Source organism: Anser cygnoides, chromosome 4 (assembly GCF_040182565.1).
Source record: "Anser cygnoides isolate HZ-2024a breed goose chromosome 4, Taihu_goose_T2T_genome, whole genome shotgun sequence".
Taxonomy (NCBI): Eukaryota; Metazoa; Chordata; class Aves; order Anseriformes; family Anatidae; genus Anser; species Anser cygnoides.
The window spans coordinates 274,882-293,523 of NC_089876.1; the positions used below are offsets into that span (position 1 = coordinate 274,882).

The 18,642-nt window shown below is 73.8% G+C and overlaps 4 protein-coding genes across 6 annotated transcripts; 2 read left to right on the forward strand and 2 right to left on the reverse strand.

Annotated features, from left to right (window-relative positions):
• Positions 1-532: 532 nt before the first annotated feature.
• On the forward strand, positions 533-7,056 carry DQX1 (DEAQ-box RNA dependent ATPase 1). 3 transcript variants are annotated; one of them, XM_066996944.1, is made up of 12 exons: positions 533-626; positions 1,057-1,365; positions 3,096-3,289; positions 3,595-3,970; positions 4,239-4,478; positions 4,707-4,806; positions 4,887-5,045; positions 5,229-5,420; positions 5,534-5,659; positions 5,836-6,026; positions 6,124-6,314; positions 6,520-7,056. In XM_066996944.1, the coding sequence occupies exons 2-12, from the start codon at positions 1,081-1,083 to the stop codon at positions 6,701-6,703; spliced, it is 2,238 nt and encodes a 745-aa protein (XP_066853045.1). In that variant the 5' UTR covers positions 533-626; positions 1,057-1,080; the 3' UTR covers positions 6,704-7,056. The 3 variants fall into 3 exon arrangements, with proteins under 3 accessions (XP_066853045.1, XP_066853046.1, XP_047908036.1); XM_066996945.1 differs by having other exon boundaries at positions 556-626; positions 1,060-1,365; XM_048052079.2 differs by lacking the exon at positions 533-626 and having other exon boundaries at positions 962-1,365.
• A 2,015-nt stretch (positions 7,057-9,071) lies between these two features.
• LOC106043190 (interleukin-12 subunit beta-like) lies at positions 9,072-11,271 on the forward strand. The gene is made up of 6 exons (XM_013192529.3): positions 9,072-9,141; positions 9,454-9,675; positions 9,963-10,074; positions 10,142-10,326; positions 10,472-10,620; positions 10,989-11,271. The coding sequence occupies exons 1-6, from the start codon at positions 9,072-9,074 to the stop codon at positions 11,148-11,150; spliced, it is 900 nt and encodes a 299-aa protein (XP_013047983.2). The 3' UTR covers positions 11,151-11,271.
• Positions 11,272-11,801: 530 nt separating this feature from the next.
• LOC136790844 (alpha-internexin-like) lies at positions 11,802-13,174 on the reverse strand. Its single transcript, XM_066996940.1, has 3 exons — positions 12,784-13,174; positions 12,313-12,437; positions 11,802-12,241 (listed from the first exon to the last, which is right to left on the reverse strand). The coding sequence occupies exons 1-3, from the start codon at positions 13,036-13,038 to the stop codon at positions 12,190-12,192; spliced, it is 432 nt and encodes a 143-aa protein (XP_066853041.1). The 5' UTR covers positions 13,039-13,174; the 3' UTR covers positions 11,802-12,189.
• Positions 13,175-14,209: 1,035 nt separating this feature from the next.
• TLX2 (T cell leukemia homeobox 2) lies at positions 14,210-18,642 on the reverse strand. The gene is given in 5 exon segments (XM_066996939.1): positions 14,210-14,783; positions 14,978-15,215; positions 17,720-18,154; positions 18,157-18,429; positions 18,432-18,642. Coding segments are annotated over 5 exon segments (1,188 nt in total). The 5' UTR covers positions 18,457-18,642; the 3' UTR covers positions 14,210-14,566.

An 18,642-nucleotide genomic window follows, 5' to 3' on the forward strand; every position in this document is an offset into this window, starting at 1 on the left:
GCGCGCTGCCCGGCACTGGCGCTGCCCGCGGGCCGCAGGACGCCCCCCGCCCGGCCCCGCGCTGCTCCGCTCGGCCCGGACCCCGCCGCGAGCCCCGTGCCCGGCTCGGGAGCGGGGCTCCCCCGGCGTTCCCGGTGTGGCAGCTCCACCTGCCGGCCCGCGCCGAGGCTGCCCGGCTCCCGCGCAGGGTGCCGCCTGCCCGGCACGGGGCGGGCGGGACCGGGGCTGCCGCTGCGCCCGGCGGGGCCCCGCTGCACCGGGGAACGGCGGCCCGGGACAGGGGGCGCGGGACGGGGCCCGGCCGGGACGGGCGGGGGGAGCCGCGGGGGGGGGGCCCTGGGCCGGTCCGGTGGGGCGGGGCCTCCCTGGGCGGGGCCTCCCCGGGCGGGGCTTCCCTGGGCGGGGCCTCCCTGGGCGGGGCCTCCCGCCCTGCCCCGCCCCGCCCCGCCCCGCGCCACGCAGCACGGCCGCGCCTAGCAACGGGCCGCGCGGCCATTGGCGGCCAGGGGGCGGGGCGGGGCGGGCACCGCGCGGCGCTGATTGGCGGCTGCGGCGGGGCCACGTGACGGCGGCGGTCACCTGACGCTCGCCCGAGGCAGGGCCCAAGGTGGCGGCAGCGCGCGCAGGTGAGCGGCGGCTGGGCCGGAACCGGGACCGGAACCGGAACCGGAAGCGGACCCGGACCCGGACCCGGACCCGGACCCGGACCCGGACCGGGTCGGGGCGCTCGGTTCTGTGCGGTCAGGGCCCGGCCCGGCGGTCACACCCCTGGCCTGCTGCGGCCCGGTGACCCCCGCCCGGTGACCCCCCCCGTCCCGTCCCGTCCCGTCTCTCGGAGCCCGGCGCTGCCCGGTCCCCGCCGCCCCCCGCCTCGCTGCCCGGGGCCGCCCCGTGCCCCCGGCCCAGGCCCCTACGCCCCCGCCGGCCCCTTTCGGTCCCGGTCCCGGTCCCCGTCCCCGAGCCCTGCCCCGAGCCCTCCCGCCTGGCCCCTCGCGCCCCGCCGGGGCCGGCACCGGGCTCAGCCCCAGGCCGGGCCCCTCCGCCCGCCACTCGCAGCAGCAGCCCCGGCGTCGCCACGCCATGGCCGGCTGCGGGGCCCCGGGCTCCCCGCCGCGGCAGCACGGCCCCGGCTCAGTGCCGGAGGACGAGGAGGAGGAGGAGGACGACCCGGCCCTGGGCTGCGACGGCGACCTGGAGGTGAACCCGTACGACGGGCTGCCCTTCTCCTCCCGCTACTATGAGCTGCTGCGGCAGCGCCGGGAGCTGCCCGTGTGGACCACCAAGTACAGCTTCATGGAGCACCTGGAGGGCGGCAGCGGCGTCGTCCTCGTGTCCGGGCCACCGGGCACCGGCAAGAGCACCCAGGTGAGTGGGAGGCCGGGCTGGGCCGCTGCGGTGCTGGGCGCCCTGCTCAGCACCGTCCCTCCCGCTCGGAGCGGCGGCGGTGCCACGTCCTGCGCCGGGGCGGCCGCCTTCCCGCAGGTCCCACGTGCATGGTGAATGCGCTGCAGCCCCAGGGCGGGCTGGCTCCGCTCGCTGCCCTCGGCCACGGTACCGGGGAGCTGCGTGGCCTCAGCGTGCCCTTGGCAGGGTGGTGCTGGGATGCACTGGGACAGGCACATGGGCGCTGGGCAAAGCCTGGGTACGAGCCGGGGAGGTGCCGCTGTGTGAGCTGGGAGCGGCTGCGCTCAGGGAGAGCATCGGGGCCCTTCCCGGGGCCGGGGGCGGTCAGGCTGGGCGATGGCGGGCACGAGGTGCCAGGATCTGGGCTCCTGGCCCAGCCCGCAAACCTGCGCAGCTCATCCCAGCCCAGAGCCTTTGGCACAGCTCCTAGGGGCGTCGTCACGCAGACTTTGACCGGGGCGGGATCGCCTGGGAGCTGCAGGGGTAATCCTGGGCCTCCCCAGGGCCAGACGCAGTTTGGACCGAAGCTCAGCAGCTCCCAGTCCCTGGGTTTATCGGGGAGTTGGCAGCGGGGCTCGGAGCTGTTGCCCAAACCGCTTCCCTGGGGTGTGACTGCGTGCGGCGGTCAGCCCGGGATTCAGCCCGAAGGGCGGCCTGCCAGGAGCCCGATTCAGGGAACGGGGACCCTGAGCACGGCTCGCGCAGGGCTGGGCTGCCCTCAGCCTGAGGCCGCTGTGCCCTGAGCAGAGGAGATACAACTGGATCCACGTGGGGCACCTGATCCCGCGCCTCAGTGCAACGACAGCCTGCAAACACGATGTTCCCACGCAAAGAGGGAAGGGCTGGCGCTCAGGCCAGCTCCTGCGGCTGCTCCCGCGGCTGTCTGTGCAGCCGCCCCTGCCCCCCTTTGCTGGCTGCGAGGAGGCAGGAGGGAGCGTGGGGCTGTGCGTGGCGGCGTGGCCGCTCCCGTGGGGCTGACGGCGCGTGGTCCTGCCGAGCTGCGAGCAGGGTGCTGGGCTCTGGGGGCGGGTCCCTACCTCTTTGTGACCCCCGGGCCGTGGCAGCACCTGCCCGCGGGCGCTGTGCGGCGCAGGGCGGACGAGCGAGGTGGGCTGGCGTGCTGCTGGCAGGTGAATGGCAAGCTGCAGGAAAGGCTGCAGGAGAGGAGTAAGGGGCAGCTCCGCGAACTCAGGCACAGGTGCGGCGGTTTGCTGGGGACGTGCTCCTAGTGCCAAGCCCTGGGCATGGTAGGAGAGGAGCTGAGACAGGCAACGGGGAGCAGTCAGAGGAGGAACGGCTGCTCCCCGAGGGAGGGACTGAGCAGCCAAGGCTTCGGTGCGGGTAGCACGTTACCTCTGCTGAGGTTTTCGGCATGGTGAGATAGAGACGGGAGCTGTCCACGTCCTTAACACAAGGGCCGGGGCCGCGGGGCTTTGCGATCAGGCAGGGAGCTCCGGGCACGGGGCGATGAGGCCGAGGAGCTCGCTGCTGTGGTGCAGGCGGGTACTGGGGACGGAGCGCTCGTGGGAGCTGTGGGTGCCCCTGTGCCTGGGTGCCCCTGGTACAGGAGGTCCTTTGGGCATCAGCGCTGCCGCGGGGAGGGCTCGGGGGGCTCTGCTCGGGGTGGGGATGGAGCGTCCCCGTGCCCAGGGCCCTGCTGCCAGGCCCCCGACTGGCGCCACCCCTCGCAGGTCCCGCAGTGGTGCGCGGAGTATGCCCTCTCCCTGCAGTTCGCGCATGGCCTGGTGGCCTGCACCCAGCCCCACAGCCTGGCCGCCCTCAGCCTCTCGCTGCGCGTGGCCGATGAGATGGACCTGAACCTGGGCCACGAGGTCGGCTACTGCGTCCCCCACGAGGACTGCTGCACCACCGAGACCATCCTGAGGTGCGGGGCCGGGGCTCTGGGCTGCCCGGTGCTGGCAGCGCCGGTCGCGCCGCGCTCTAATCCTGCTCAGCTCCCCGGCTGTGGCGTAATCTCTTAATCCCTCCTGGCCTCGTTAGGGGAGCGGGGCAGGGGGGGCGCCTCCCCCGGGTCGGGGCTGCTGCCGCTGGGTGGGCGAGGTGCTCCCGTGGGGGGGTCTGTGGGGGCACAGCCAGGGGCGCCCTGCAGCTGCGCCCCGCTCGGGGCTGGGGCACACGGGTCCCGCTCGGGGCTGGGGCACACACACGGGTCCCGCTCGGCGCACGCAGGTACTGCTCGGACGAGATGCTGCTGCGGGAGATGACGTCGGACCCGCTGCTGCGGCAGTACGGAGTGGTGGTGCTGGACGAGGCGCAGGAGCGCACGGTGCCCACGGACGTGCTGCTGGGGCTGCTGAAGGACGTCCTGCGCCAGCGCCCGGAGCTGAAGGTGGTGGTGGTCACCTCGCCGGCCGCAGAGGAGCAGCTGCGCGCCTTCTGCGGGGACCCCCCCGTGGTGCGGGTGCCGGGGCCGGGGCCGCAGCCGCAGGTGCTCTACAGGGACCCTCCGGCCCGCGGCCGCGTCGCCGCAGCCTGCCAGGCCGTGCTGGACATCCACCGGCGGCAGGAGCCCGGCCACGTCCTGCTCTTCCTGGCCAGCGAGCAGGTGGGGCTGTGGCGCCTCGGGCGGTCAGGGCAGCGCCGCGCCGCTGCTGCGGGAGAAATGGGGGAGGTGGGGAGGGGGCTGTCTGCTGTGCCTGGGGAAGCCCCAGGAGAGGTGCGGGGTGTCCGCTGGGCTGGGACGCCTCGGCTCTGGGTGCGGTGGGTTCTTGGGGCCTTCCCCCAGGGCAGCCAGGCGGGCACAGGGCTGTGCTGGGGATGTGCTGCTGCTCTGGGCACTGCTGGAGCGTCACTCGTGTCGCTGTCCTTCGCAGGAGATCGCCGAGTGCTGCAGGGCCATCCAGACCGAAGCCATGGCGCTGAACCCGGGGCTGGGCCCGCTGCTGGTCCTGCCCCTGCACCCCGGCGTCGGGCGCGCAGCGCAGAAGGTGTACGAGGCGCTGGAGGAGGGCGGCCGGGAGCGGCGGGTGGTCGTCACCCACTGGCTCGGGGACTCCTCCTTCTCTCTGGGGAGCGTGCGCTTTGTCATCGACACGGGGCTGGAGCTGCGCAGCGTGAGTGTGGCGGCCTGGGCTGCGGGGACAGGGGGCCTGGCTCTGCCCTGCGGCGAGCCGGCAGCACGGCAAGTGGGAGTCTGGGCTCGGGGTCGGCCGCGCGTCCTGGCCCTGCTGCGTCATGCCCCAGTGTGCGGGGGGCACAGCCCAGTCTCCGCAGCGGTGGGGCAGGGGGAGCCTTGGCGGGGGTAGGGGCTCATCTGCGGGTTCCTTCCCGTGACCCTGCAGGTCTACAACCCCCGGATCCGAGCAGAGTCCCAGGTGCTGCGGCCCATCAGCAGGAGCCAGGCGGAGTCGCGCATGCAGCGAGCTGCCGGCAGCCCCCAGGGTGTGTGCGGGGGGTGCCCCGTTCGCCTCCGGCAGGAGGCGGCGTCCGCCCCGTCCCTGCTCACGGCCCCCGTCCCGCAGGTACCTGCCTGCGCCTCTACTCGGAGGCCTTCTTCGAGCAGCGCCTGCCCCCCAGCCCCGCGCCCCACGTCAGCGAGACCAGCCTCAGCCGCCTCGTGCTGCTGCTGAAGCGCCTGGACATCGCTGACATGGGCCAGTGCGACTTCCTCGACCGGCCAGGTAGCGCCAGGGCAGGGGTGTGCTGGGGGTGGCCGTGCAGGAGGAGCTGGAAGCTGGACGTGGCCGTAGCTGTGGCCCAGGCTCCCTCTGGAGAGGGCCTAGAGGGGGTCTGCGGGAGCACGGGGGGGTGGCAGGGCTGCCTGGCCCCACTGGCGCCGGCAGCCGGCTGATGTCCTGCCCCAGCCCCCGAGTCACTGATGCAGGCGCTGGAGGACCTGGACTACCTGGCGGCACTGGATGACGACGGGAACCTGTCGGAGGTGGGCATCATCATGTCGGAGTTCCCCCTGGACCCCCAGCTGGCCAAGGCGCTCATCGCCTCCTGCGAGTTCGACTGCGTGGAGGAGATGGTCAGCCTGGCCGCCATGCTCACAGGTACCCTGCGGGGCTCGGGGCGTGGGGCGGGGGTGCGGTGCAGCCCACAGGAGCCGGCACCGGGAGCGTGGTGGTGGCAGCACGTGGTGACCTCCCCTCCGCGCCGTCCCCAGTCCCCCCCTGCTTCGTGCCCCCTTCCACGCGCCTGGAAGAGGCTGTGACCACGCGCCGCCGGGCCCTGCTCCACCCGGACGGAGACCACTTCACCCTCATCAACATCTTCAACGCCTTCCAGCAGCGTAAGTGCTGGGCCAGGAAGTGCGGAAGCACCTGCCGGCGTCTCACAGCTCCCTCGCTCCTGGGGCAGGCACGAGAGCTGAGTTCAGGACAGCCCCCAGGCGCCTCAGGCTGGCTGCAGGGCGGTCCCAGCCCGGGGCCGGGCTCCCCGTACAGCCCCGTCCCGCTCTCCCCGCAGACAACGCGGACGAGGGCTGGTGCCGCAAGCACGGGGTGAGCGGGGAGGCGCTGCGCCTGGCGGGCATCGTGCGGGCTGAGCTGCTGGAAGTGATGCAGCGCATCGAGCTGCCCGTCTCGCCCCCCGCCTTCGGCACTGACGCCAACGTGCTCAACATCCAGCGAGCGCTCATCTCCGGCTACTTCCTCAAGGTGAGGGGGGGGGCTGCGAGGGGCTCGCTTGGCTGGGGCCGGGGCAGTGCCAGGCAGCCCCCCTCCCTCCCTCCCTCCCTTCGCCCTCACTCCCCAGGTAGCTCGGGACATCGATGGCTCCGGCAACTACGTGATGCTGACGCACAAGCACGTGGCCCACCTGCCCCCCGCCTGCTGCTACCTGCTGCGGCAGCCCCCCCAGCGCCTGCCCCCCTGGGTCCTCTACCACGAGTTCACCATCTCGCAGGACAACTGCCTCCGCGTGGTCTCAGAGATCCAGCCCCAGATGTGAGGACCTCGGGGATGGGGAGGGCTGGGTCATGCCCAGGCTGCGTCCACCCCTGGCTCCGGGCCTGTAGCAGCACCCTGGGGCCATGCCTGGCCTGCGCCTCCTGTCCCCAGGGGACAGCTCTTCCCATGTTGGGGGGGTGTGAGGCTGCTTCCAGCGAGGTCCCTGGGGCCCCCCGCCCTCCCTGACTCTCCATCCCCGCAGGCTGGTGGAGCTGGCACCCCAGTACTACCTGAGCAACCTGCCGCCCAGCGAGAGCCGTGACCTGCTCATGGAGCTGCGAGAGAAGGTGGTGGCCGCAGAGGATGTCCCTGTGGTGCCCGAGCCCCTGGGGGAGGCGGCCGCCAGGGAGGACGATGAGAACCAGGACGTCTGCGTGCTGCAGTGAGCGGGAGCCGCCGGAGCCACCTCGGCTTGGCTGGGACAGCAGGGGCCAGGGAGCCCCGGGGAGACGGCGCTGCTACGAGGGCTGACCCCATCCTGGGGAGGTGCAGGCTCTCTGCTGCTGCTCTGACAGCTCCGCACCACGGCCGTGCCGCAGGACTGGCCTCTGCCTTCGTCCCCAGGGAAAACACACGGGTTTGAGGAGTGCTGGCCCCGTCCCTGGACCAGGACAGTGGTGGGGAGCCTCCCCTACGTCTGCTGGCCCTGCCCCTCTTCCTCCCCACAGGCGGGGGGCAGCCCCTCAGGGGCTGTGGGGCCGCTTGTGGATTTCTCCTGTATAAAGTTTTGTGACCTTTGCTCCTGGCTTTGTGTGGTGTTTGCACTCCAAGGGGCTGGGGGCAGGGTGGGCCGTCTCCTTCCCTGGGGTCCTGCTTCCCTCAGGGCCATGGCTCCCACTTCACCCCCCCCTTCCCATGGCACTGACCCCTCACAGCCCAGCCTCCTCTCCCTATCCCGGGGGGATTCTGAGCGTGATGCATCCCCCTCTTGCTAACTTGCCTCCAGTTCTGGGTACTGCGCCGCTGCTCCTGGTCCCGTCAAGGGGCAGCCCTGGCCTTTGCGCCAGGTATTCCCCTCTGCGCGTGTGCTCTCTTCTGCAGAAGCAGAGGGGAAGCTGTGGCTGGCGGTGGAGGCGGGCGGCAGGCTGGAATCACGGCCAAGTTCCCTGCTCCCTGGAGGGGACGATGCCCTGTGGGCAGCTGCTGCCGCCTGCCCCTGCCTCAGGGTCCCCCTTCCTGCCGTGGGGGGCTCTCCCCCAGCACCGCTGCGAGTCGCGACCCTGCCCCGTGCTGCAGCAGCGAGCTCAGGCCGGGGGGCAGGGTGGGGGTCCTGGCACCGAGGGGAGGGGGGTGCTGTGCTCCTGAGCTGCCCCCGGCACTGGCGGGGGTGCTGCTCGCCCCCCCATGCCTCTGGCCCACAGGCGGGGGTTCTGCTGTTACTGGGAAGGGGCACGGGGGCTCCGTCCTCCACCGCAGCGCCTCGAAGTCTGAGCAGAAAGGTGAAGGCTGGGCCTCCCCGCCACCCACAGCCGCGCTGGAGCCTGAACTTCCCCCTCGCTTTCTAGGAACCCCAGAAAGTACGTGAGTGGGAGCAGTGGGTGCAGCTCGCGCCCCCCATCCTCCCCAGCCTGGCACCGCAGTGCCCCCAGCACAGGGGGCTGCAGCCACCCCTGCCCGAGGCTGCTGCCCCTTGTTCCGTCCCTGCCCCCCGCAGCATCCCCATCCCTGTCCCCGTCCCTGCCTCGGTGGCGGTGCCAGGGCACCTCGTTCTGGGCGGGGGGGTGTCCCTGCCCCTGGCTGAGGATGGCAGCGCCTCTCTGGCCTTTGTCCCTTTGTGTCACAGCGGGGCTGCCAGGCGCTGGGCCGTGGGGCTGGAGGCTGCTGTCACCTGGCGAGGGGAGCGGGGCAGGGCAGGGGCCGGCTCCTGCCTGAGGGTGGGCTCCTGCCCTGTGGGCCCCTGCCCCTGCCCCACTGCACCTGCAGCCGGTGCTGCCCGGGGTTGGTGTCAGAGCCGGGGCCGTGCCCCCCGCCATGCTGCACGCCCCCAGGCCCGGCGCTGCCGGAGCTTGGCCGTCCCTTCCCTGCTCTCCCAGGGCACAGGGTGAGGGTGCTCAGCGCAAACTCCAGCCGGTCCTGAGCTCAGGGGAAGCTGGGAGCACCCAGGGTTCTGGCACCGTCCTGGGGGGCCTCGCACCGCCCCCTCACCCCGCAGCCCCTCGGAGGGGGCCCCCTGGGAGGGGGCTGCTCTCAGCCTGGCCGCGCTCCTGGTGCCCACGGGCAGCGCCCGTGCCCAGCGAGGCTGGAGACCGAGCGTGGGTACCGCTTCTCAGCTCCACCCCGCACAGCTTTCTCCTCTTCTGAGAACTGTGATGCTTCTGTGGTTTGGCTTCACCTTGGGGCAGCCCCACAGGGTCCCGGCTCAGTATATACCCCGCAGCTCACCGGCCCCAGCCCGTGCAGAGCCAGCAGGAGCAGCGCACGCCATGGCCGGCAAGGTAAGCACAGCGGGCGTCCCTCGGGGTCTGGGGAGCGCTGGGGAGCGCCGGGAGGCAGGGGGCTCCTCCTGCCCGGGGCTGCACTGGGAAGGGCCGGGTGCTGCGCCCACTGCCCGCCCCGTGCGGGGCTTTCCCAGCCGCTGCCCCCACGGCTCCGCTCCCCTCCCTCCTGCCCAAACCTGCTGCCACCCTGGCTGAGGCTGCTGTGCCCTCGCCCGCGCTGCCGGCCGCACCCTGGCCCGGCTCCTCTTGTGGGAACGGCTGCCTGCCTGCCCTGGCACGGGGCTGCCTTCCCCCAGCGCTGCCCTTCCCCTCCCAGATGCTGATACTGGTGGGACTGGCGCTGTGCCTCACCCCCGCGGACGCCCTGACTGCCTTTCCCCCAAAGAGTGAGTCCTGCCCTGCCCGGGCACTGTGGGGGGCCTGGGGCCTCAGAGGGGGGCACCCTGGTGTGGGGAGGGCTGTAGGACCCACGGCAGCTGGAGGGACCGGGGGCACCCGCATCCCTCTGGCACAGGGCCGTGTGAGCCCGGGACTGGGGCAGCTCTGCAGGCTTGGGGGCATGGGGGGGACAGGGGGTGACGGAGCAGGCTGGGGACCATGGGGAAGGGTGGATCTGGGGGTCGGGATGAGGGCGCAGGGGACGGGCTGCCCACAGCACAGACCTGCCTCTGACCCCAGCCTCTGCATCTAATCCCCAGTTGTGGTGGGGAGCCTGAACGAGGACTTGGTGGTGAAATGCAACACTTCAAAGCAGCAAGTGACCTGGACGCAGAACGGGGAGCTGGAGCCCATGGCCGAGCTCGTGGCCAAGGGACGGACTCTCACCATCCTCGGCTTGGACCTGCCGGCCACGGGCAACTACAGCTGCTGGGCCGGCGGCGTCCTGCTGGACACCACCTACGTGGTGGTCAGGGACACCGGTACCTGGGGCCGGGGCAAGGGGGGGCTGGCACAGCCCTGCGGGACAGCAGGGCGGGGATGGGTGCAGGGAGTGTGGGGCAGGCGGGGGACGAGGAAACACCAGGCAGGCACGTAGCGTGATGAGGGAGGCTCGTGCCACAGCCTGCAAGGTGGGCGATGCCCTGCGCAGGGCTGCACAGGACCCCTGGGAGCCCGGCCGCGGAGCCAGCCTGCCCATGCTGCTTGGGGAAGGGGCACCATTCCTCAGCCCCAGCCGACCCTAACCATTGTCCCCTGGCCCCACCAGGTGAGGAGGAGGGCAAGGACGTCTCCTGCCAGGCTGACTCCTACCGCGGCTCCTTCCGCTGCTCCTGGACGGGGCCCCGCTCTGCCATCTTCCGTGCCCGGCTCACGCGCAGGTGGGTACCCGGGACCCTGGCCCCAGCCCCGCGGGCGCCCAGCGCTCACGCCTGCCTTGCTTCGCAGTAACGGATCCTTGGGGGATTGGGTACCGGTGGCCGGTCGTGGCGGCCAGTTCAACGCCAGCTTCACGGACCCCTCCTTCTGCCCCTTCGCGGAGGAGCTGCACCAACTGCAGCTGCGCCTGGAGGGGATCTCGGACACCTCCTTCTTCAACTTCACCTCCCCCCGCTTCTTCATCCGTGACATTGGTGAGCTCAACCCAGCAACAGCAGGGTGCGGGAGACACCTTCAGGGTGGGGGTCTGGGTGCCAGGGCCTCCTGGGAGGGCTCCGGCCCCAGGCTGGGCAGCGGTGCCCCGTGCTCAGCCCCCGCTGTGCTCTGTGCTGCCCACAGTGCGGCCGGATCCGCCCCAGGAGCTGACCGTGCACCAGCAGAGGGGGCAGCTCCATCTGGCCTGGGCCCCCCCAGCCTCCTGGCCGCTCCCCAAGTCCTACTTTGCTCTTCTGTACCGGCTGCAGTACGAGCTCTCCAATGGCACCCAGGTAACTGCACGGCTGCCCTACGCCCCTTCTGCCTCGCGCTGCCCCATGGCCTCGCTACCCTGCGCCTGCCCTGCCCCACACCCGTGCTCCCCCCGCCCCAGCTCGGCCTCCCCCTTGGCACAGGAGTGTCGTGAGGAGCAGTGACTTGCTCAGTGGCACACAGGGGGTGCAGGAAATTGTCACCCCCCCCCCCAGCAGCTGTCACCGCTGCCCCTCTGCCAGCACGGCTCAAGTCTAGGTTGGGAAGTCGGTGACCCCAACCGCTGTGCCCCCAGCCCCGTGCCCTGCACCTTCCCCTGGAAAATGCCTCCCGCAGTGCCTGTGGCAGTGCCCCCTCCCCGTGGCTGTGACCTGACCACCCTTTGCAGGTTGAGAAGTTCGTGGAGGGCGCGGAGGAGACGATCGTGCGGGGGCATGTGCAGCGGGTGCGCATCAGCTGTCAGGACCCCTACGCCAAACCCTCTTGGAGCCCCTGGAGCCCCTGGCAGGTGGTGGATGCAGCCCAGCAGCATAGGCTGCGTGCACACTGAGCCTCTCCCCCAGACCATGGCACCCTAGGGTGCCAAGGGATGCCCAGTCCGGGGCCTCAAGGGGAGCCATGGCCAAGGCACGGCATCCCCTGGGTGCAGTAGCCAGAGGTGCCCCCCCCCCCCCCCCAACGTTCGCTTTCACTTTTGTTATTTTGAAATGGATTTTTATCTCTATAAAAGAGCTGGGCTTGGCTTTGCTAAAGAAAAAAGTTGTTTTGTTTTTGTGTGTGTGGTGGGGAGCGGAGGCCTGGGCCCTGTAACAGCCCTGAGCCCAGGAGGGCCAGAACCCAGTGCAGGGTGGGGGCACAGCCAGGGCGAGGAGGGACAAGAAGCAGCCGCCAGCGCCGGAGGGGCTCAGCTCCCTGGGTCAGCGTCCTCCACCATGCGGCTGGGTCCCTGCCATGCCACCCCGCCCAGCGTCCCCACGGGGCACCCAGGCAGCGTCTCTAGCTCGGGGCTGCAGCCAGGCGGGAGGGAGCCGAGACCCCGCAGCCCGGCAGCCCCAGCAGGGTGCGGCCCCAGGACCACGCTCCCACAGACCAGCCCTGGGCATCGTCTCAGCCTCAGCCCCAGGTGGCAGAGCTGGGTGCCCCCGCGCGCAGGGGCCTGCCAGGACGCCGTCCCCATCACCACAGACTGCCCGGCACTGGGTAATGCCACGGGGCCTTTATTGAGGTGCTTCCGCGCAGGCTGGGGCCAGGACCCCAGCCCCGCTGCTGCTCTGGAGAGGCTGGTGAGAGTGGGCGGCCCGGCGGGCGCCGCCCTCCTGGGGTGCCGGGGCCTCCCGGGGTGGGGGTCTGGGCAGCCCAGGTGCCCGGGGGTCCCCGGAGTCCGGGGAGTCCCGTGGCGAGGGGGTCCAAAGGACGGGGGTTCCAGGAGTCCGGGGGTCCCACGGCTTGGCAATCCGGGGGTTGTCCCGAGGCACGGGGCAGCGGGAGCTGGGGGGACCCCACGGCGCAGCGGTCCGGGGCCTGGGGGTCCGGCGGGGCCCGGCAGCCCGGGGTCCCGCAGCGCGGGGGGCCGGGGGCCGCGGGTCCCGTCACGGCGGGGCCACGGAGCCCAGGCGCAGCTCTTCCCCCTCCAGCATCTCCCTGCAAGAGAAGGGGCCCGGGCTGAGCCCCGCGCCCGCCCGCCCCGCCCGCGCCGCCCGCCCGCCCCGTACCGGTACGCGGCGATCTCCGCGTCCAGCGCCATCCGGAGCCGCAGCAGCGCCGGGTACTCGCGCAGGCACCGCGCCATCTCCTGCTCCGCCTCGCCGATCTCCCGCTCCAGCTCCGCCACCCGCTCCTGCCGTCGGGCCGTCAGCGCCGCCCCGGAGCCCGGCCCCCGGCCCCCTGCCGCCCCCCCCCCCCCCCCGGCCCCGGGCGGCCCCCGGGACCCCCGCCCCAGCCGCCCCCCGGCCCCTGCCCCCGCGGCCCCCCAGCCCCGGCCGCGCCCCCCCCCCCATCCGGGCCCCGCGCCGCCCCCGAGCCCCGGCTCCCCCCCGCACCCGAGCGCCGCCCCCGCTCCCCCCGCTAATCCGACCGGCCGGGACCCCCGGCTCCGCCCGCCCCCCCCGGGCGTCGCCCCCCTCCCCGTACCCCGCGGCACCCCTCCCCTCAGCCCAGCGCCCCCCGGCCCGGCCCCCCCGCACCTGGTACTTGGCGAGCTCCCCGCTGCGCCGGTCGCGCAGCCCCTCCAGCTGCCGGTGCAGAGCCCCCACGGCCCCGCGCAGCGCCTCCACCTCCGCCGCGCGGGCGCGGAGCAGCCGCCGGTACCCGGCCGCCTCGGCGCGGGCACGCAGCACCGCCTCGCCGCCCCGGGAGCGGGGCCGGCAGCGGGGCCCGGGCCAGCGCAGCGCGCAGGCGGCGGAGCCGTCCTCCCCCCCGCCGGGGCCGGCCGCGCTCATCCCGGAGGCTCTGCGGCGGCGCCGCAGCGGCTCCCGCCCCCGCCTCCCGGTACAACGGGGCCGCGTCACGGAGCCGCAGCCAATCCCGCCCCCGGGAAACCGGCACCGGCCGCCCGCCTCCCCCCGGCAGCGCCGCCGGCACCGGCGGGACGCTGACGTCCCGCCCCCCGCCGCGGGTGGGGGCAGCGCCCTGCCGGCACCCCTGGTCCCGGAGGGTGTCCCCGTGCGCCCCGTCGGGTCCCGGGCAGCACCATGGACAGCGGCAGGGCGGGCGGAGGGCCGGGGTTGGGGTCAAGGTCAAGGGCAGGGGCACGGGCAGGTCCTCACGTCCCATCAGCAGCCGGGGACCCCATCTGGAGCTGGCCCGGGAGGGGGGGGTCTCCGTGTCCCGGCACCACGTTGCCTGAGCTGTGCTCCATCCCGGTCAGGGCTGGAGCTGGAGCAGGGCTGAGGGGCTCAGCCTCCGCGGCCCCCTCAACGCAGAGCTGGGGATGGGGTTGAGGTCTGGCAGGTCTGTGCCCCGGTGCTGGCTCTGCCTCAGGAGGGGACAAGTCGTGGGCCAGAAGTTCGCTGGACCAGGGGTTCTGCAGCAGAGACCCCGGCAGACACCACTGCCTGCACGCTCTGGGTCTCACCAGACCAAAGGTTCAGTCCCACACCAGGACCAGGCAGCGTGGGGAGGAGGCAACGTGCCCCCAGGGAGCAGAGGCTGGAGGGGGCAGCCTCTGGAGGGGCTGCTGCTGCCTGCTGGTACAGGAACCCTGTGTCCATTGTCCAGGACCAGCACTGCAGGAGGCGGTGGGGGCAGCAGCAGCGGGAGGTCCTGCCCTGCGTCACAGAAGCTCCGTCTGGCGGGCTGCTCAGAGGACAGAGGGGCTGGGGCTCTTCGCCAGCCCGGGGACCCCCAGCTGACGAACTCCGACTCGGGTAAGGCAGGTGCTTGTGAGGACGCCATCCACCCCAGCACCTGCTCGCAAGGGCAGCGGCAAGTTTCCAGCACTGGGAATGTGCAAGTCTGGGGGAGGCCACCCGCACCCTGGGCTCTGCCCTCCCCGGGCAGGATGGTGGTGGAGCAGCGGGGGCAGCCCGGCCGGGAGAGCTGCTGATGGGGGGCACCAGGCCCCGGGGAGCTGCGGGGAGCGGGCAGCCCCTGCAGAAAGTCCAGGGCCGGCTGAGGCACGTGGGGAGAGGGGCTCAGTGCACAAGATCCCCCGGAGGCTGTGGGGGCAGGGCTGCCCATGGGTCGTGGTGCTCCAGGCAGGGGTCATCGGGGCTTTGGAGTCCACCCGCCCGGGGCCGCCGCTCACCTGGGGCAGCGGTGGGGCCCGGAGAGGGCCAGTGCCCGGGGGGCGTGGGCATGGGGAGGGGGCTGCCGCTCGGGAGTGCCTGGGAAGCAGCAGCCCCCTCCCTGCCACAGGACAGAGGTGCTGGCTTGCACCCTGCCAGGCTCCTGCTGCCCACAGCCTCCTCCTGACAAGTCCAAGGTCCCCAAGGTGCGCAGGCAGTCCCCCTCTGCCACACAGGGACCTCACACCACGGAGGCCACCCCCGAGACGGACGTCACCTTATTGTCCTCGGCCCAGGGCTGCAGGTTCTGCAGGGCGTACAGGGAGGAGTTGTGCATGCAGAGCGGGTCCTGGGGCAGCGGCTGGCTCAGGCTCTTCTGGAAGGCCTCCTGCTGCAGGTGCAGCATCAAGCGGTTGGCCTGCTGGCGCTCCGCCTCGCGCTCCTCCGCCGTCTGCCTCCTGCAGCACACACAGCCCGTCTGGCACTGCCGCGCGGCCTCTGACCCGCCGGGCGTAGGGACAGGCACCGCCGGTCCCGCTCCAGCCCAGCCCTCCCCAGGGCTCAGTGGCAGGATCCGGCCGCCCGAGGGATGCAGCCGGGCGGCGCTGCCCGGGGGGCTGCAGGTGGCTACCCCTGGGCCCGGCCCCGTTACCTCCACTTGGTGCGGCGGTTCTGGAACCAGGTTTTGACCTGGGCGTCCGTCATCTTGAGAGCCTTGGCTAGAGTGGCACGCTCGGCTGAGGCCAGGTACTTCTGGCGGTGGAAGCGCTTCTCCAGCTCGCAGATCTGCACCCGGCTGAAGGAGGTGCGCGGCTTCTTCCGCTTGGGCGGCGTGCGGTTCTGGTAGGGGTGCCCGATGCGCCGGGTCGCCGCGAAGGGCGACAGCGCGGCTGCGGGCAGAGGGGGGATGAGCAGCCACGCCAGGGCAGGGGGAGCCCAGGCAGAGCGCCGGCCCTCGCTGCTGCTGCGGGCAGAGGCCGGGGCTGAGCCGCTGCTGAGGGGCACGGCAGGAACAGGCTCAGCCCTGGGGCAGCGACAGAGCCCGACCCGGATGCTTGAGTGGGTGAGGGGAAGGGGAGCTCCATGGGAGCTGCAGAGAGGAGGCGAGGATGGAGACACCCTGCTCCTGCAGACTGGGGACGCACGCAGCAGCACAGAACGTGGTGCATGGGCTCGTGCTCGGTTCCTGCCACAGTTCCAACTGCTCTCTGAGCCCCACGAGTGGCACCCGGTGGCTGGGACACCTCCAGCCTCACCAGGCACCAGGCACCAGGCTCGGTGCAGGGCTGGCAAGGCTCCCTGTGCCAAGCACCGAGCTGGGCCACAGCCCCAGAGGAGCCACCACAGACCTGCCAGGGCCTCCCACCCCTCCTGGCGGAGCGGATGGGACCCCAGAGGCCATCAGGAGGCAGCTGATGTCTCCCCCCATACACCAGCAGTGTCAGGGCTGGCTGCCCACCAGCTGCCTGGGGGCTGGGGAGGGGCCGTCACCCCCCTCCTGGACACAGGGACAGAGCCACGGGGAGCGTCAGGGCAGCAAAGGCGCCAGCAGGAAGGTCGGAGCCAGCCCATGCACATGCGTCCCCCTGCCGAGCTACGGCCCCAGGGCACCACAGCCCTCGCCAGCACTACTCCGCATGGGCAGGGCTGCACGTGGCTGGGCCCATGGGGCTGCTGTGGGGCCGCAATGGGGCTCCAACACCCCACGCTTGCTGGGAGTGGGGCAGACCCCGCCAAGCCCACCGCGGCTGGGAGCCAGGCTGCCCGCCGGCGGGGGCGGAAGCGCCTGACGCAGGTGGAGCCGTGCAGGCGGGGGGCTGGACGCCCCCGCACCCCCTCCCCACGCGGGGCGGCCCCTCGCTGGGAACAGATGCCGACAGCCCCGAGACCACCCCAAGGCCGCGGCGCTGAGTGATGGCCACGGCTGGGAGACCCCGTGCCGGGGAGGGGCCGCCCCGTCCACCCGCTGCTGGCGCCAGGCAGGAGACGGGGACGTCACCCGCCGCCCCTGCATGGGGACGGTGCTTCGTCACCGCGGCCCCCGCGTGGGCCAGGAGGCGAACCCGGTTCTGCTGGTGCCTGGGCTCGGCCCTCCGTGGCCCCCAGCCCCCCGCCCCACAGGGTGCAGAGCCCCGGCCCCCCGCGGCCCCGGCCTCGACCACCACCCTCGTCCCCGCACGGAGCCGCGCGCTGCGGACGTGGCAGCGCCGCCATCTTGGGAAGGAGCCGAGCTGAGCCAAGCCGAGCCGAGCCGAGCCAGGCCAGCGCTGCCCAGCACCACGCTCGCCCCACAGGCAGCACCCGCTCCCAGCACCCCAGGCACCGGCAACCCACAGCCTCTGCACTGGGGTGCAGCGCCCAGTCCCTCGCCCGGCACCCTGCAGGCACTCCAGCCACAGCATCGGTGTCCAGCACATGGCCCCACCGGCAGCAACGGCCCCCACCGGCCTCCAGACCCCCACATCACCCCCACCCGCCCCAGCCTCCTACCAGCACCCCAGCATGCATCACCCCGGCACCCTACGGCCCCACAGCCGTCCCCATACACACACAGATGGGTCTCTGCATCCTGCACAGCCCAGTCCCCATCCCCACACAGCCCACAGCCCAGCCCCACAGCCACCCCACAGCGTGGGCCCCGTGCCCCGCGGCAGCCCCGTACGGTGTCTGCTCCCTGCACGGCCCCGTCCCCACATGCAGGCGGGTGTTGTTGCGCTCCCCACACACACCCCGGGTCCTCGCTCCCCGTCCCCGCACGCACCCGCGGTTTGCACCCCGCGCCGCCCCAGCCCTGTGCTTCTCCAGCAGCCGCCGCCCTCCCGGTGGGACCGGGCCGGTGCCGGTGCCGCAGCCCCGGGGACGGGACCGGTCGGCGCCGCGGAGCCCGAGCCCGCGGCCAGAGCAAGGCGGGACCTCCGGGGTCGTCGCACGGAGCGGGGCCCCGGCCCCTGCCCGCAGCTGCCGGGAAGCCGGCTCCGGCCCCCGCCGCGCACCGGGAACCGAAGAGGGGCAGCGGTGGAGCGGCCGGTGGCAGCGCCATCCCCGAGCCGCCGTTTGCCGGCCCCGACGGCGGCCGCTTCCCGGTGCGTGGGGCCGCAGCGGGAGGGGGGAATCGGCGAGAGCCCGGCCCCGGGCACGGCAGCGCTCGGCGGAGCGGGGCGCGGAGCCCGCGGCGGCGAGGCGCGGCCGGGGCCTCCGGAGCGCCGGGGAGGGAGCCCCGCGCCCCGGTACCGGCGGAGCGCGACCCGCCCCGCGAGCCAGCTCCGGCGCGACGGAGCCCGGGCCGGCCGGAGCCCCGGGCGCCGGTCAGCCGCGCGCCCCGCCGCGCCGTCGGAGCCGCCGGGAGCCGTCGGAGCGGAGGGGAGCTGCCGGGAGCCGTCCCGGCGGCGCTCACCTGAGAGCCGGTCCTTGGCGATGCGCCGCGTCGTCTCCATCCAGGGGAAGGTGAGCCCCGAGAGCCCGGGCACCGGCGGCGGCGCGGCGGGCGGCGCGGCGGGCGCGGGCCGGTGCGCCGGGACGCGGATGACCCCGGCGGGCGGCGCGGCGGGCGCGGGGGTCACGTTCACGCTCACGTTCATGCTCATGTTGAGGTTGTAGGAGCCGAGCGAGCAGGCGGGGCCGTAGCCGCCGCCGTACAGCCCGTAGTCGGGCTCTCCCGCCGCCCGGGCCGGCCCCGCGCCGCCGCCCGGGGGCTCGGGGCCGCTGAGGATCTGGTCGATGCCGAAGCTGATGGGCTCGTGGGGCGGGGGGGCCGGGCCGCCGCCCTCCCGCGCCAGCGCCGCCGCCTCCATGGCCCCGCCGCGCTCAGAGCCGGCGGGGCGCGGGCATCGCGGGGCCGCCTAGGCGCGGGGGGCGGCCGCGGGCGGCCGGGCGCGGGCGCGGGGGCGGGGGCGGCTGGCACCGGGCGCCCGCTGCGGCAGGGGCAGGGGCAGGGGCTGGGGCATGGCCGGCGGCGGCTGCGGGCGGCCGCGGGCTGCGGTGCGCGGCGCGGCGCGGCGGGGCCCCCCGGCAGCACGCGCTTTTCTGCCCCGCTCCATCTGGACCTGCCAAAATCCCGGCCGCCCGCCCGCTGATTGGCGGCCGCGCCCCGTGATTGACAGCCCGCGCCCCCGGGGGCGGGGGCTCGCGCATCCCGGGGCCACGCCCCGGCACCGGCGCCCCCCCGGCCCCCCCCTCCCCGCCTCGGCACCGGGCCCCCGCCCGGCCCGGCCCGGCCCGGCCCGGTCCGGCCCGCCGTCCGCCGGGACGGCCCCGGGACCCCCGGTGGCGCGGCGCGGGCAGCGCGGCCCCCGGAGCGGCTCCGCCGCGTCCCCGCTC

Excerpts from the sequence above, each read along its gene's own strand:
- DQX1 (XM_066996944.1), top strand. The coding sequence starts at position 1,081 with ATGGCCGGCTGCGGGGCCCCGGGCTCCCCGCCGCGGCAGCACGGCCCC. Across the intron at positions 1,366-3,095 it reads GCACCGGCAAGAGCACCCAG|GTCCCGCAGTGGTGCGCGGA; the intron begins GTGAGTGGGAGG and ends CACCCCTCGCAG. Across the intron at positions 4,479-4,706 it reads CGGGGCTGGAGCTGCGCAGC|GTCTACAACCCCCGGATCCG; the intron begins GTGAGTGTGGCG and ends GTGACCCTGCAG.
- LOC136790844 (XM_066996940.1), bottom strand. The coding sequence starts at position 13,038 with ATGAGCGCGGCCGGCCCCGGCGGGGGGGAGGACGGCTCCGCCGCCTGC. Across the intron at positions 12,438-12,783 it reads GGGAGCTCGCCAAGTACCAG|GAGCGGGTGGCGGAGCTGGA; the intron begins GTGCGGGGGGGC and ends GCCCGACGGCAG. Across the intron at positions 12,242-12,312 it reads GCGGAGATCGCCGCGTACCG|GGAGATGCTGGAGGGGGAAG; the intron begins GTACGGGGCGGG and ends CTTCTCTTGCAG.
- LOC106043190 (XM_013192529.3), top strand. The coding sequence starts at position 9,072 with ATGCTGATACTGGTGGGACTGGCGCTGTGCCTCACCCCCGCGGACGCC. Across the intron at positions 9,676-9,962 it reads CGTGGTGGTCAGGGACACCG|GTGAGGAGGAGGGCAAGGAC; the intron begins GTACCTGGGGCC and ends TGGCCCCACCAG. Across the intron at positions 10,327-10,471 it reads CTTCTTCATCCGTGACATTG|TGCGGCCGGATCCGCCCCAG; the intron begins GTGAGCTCAACC and ends TGCTGCCCACAG.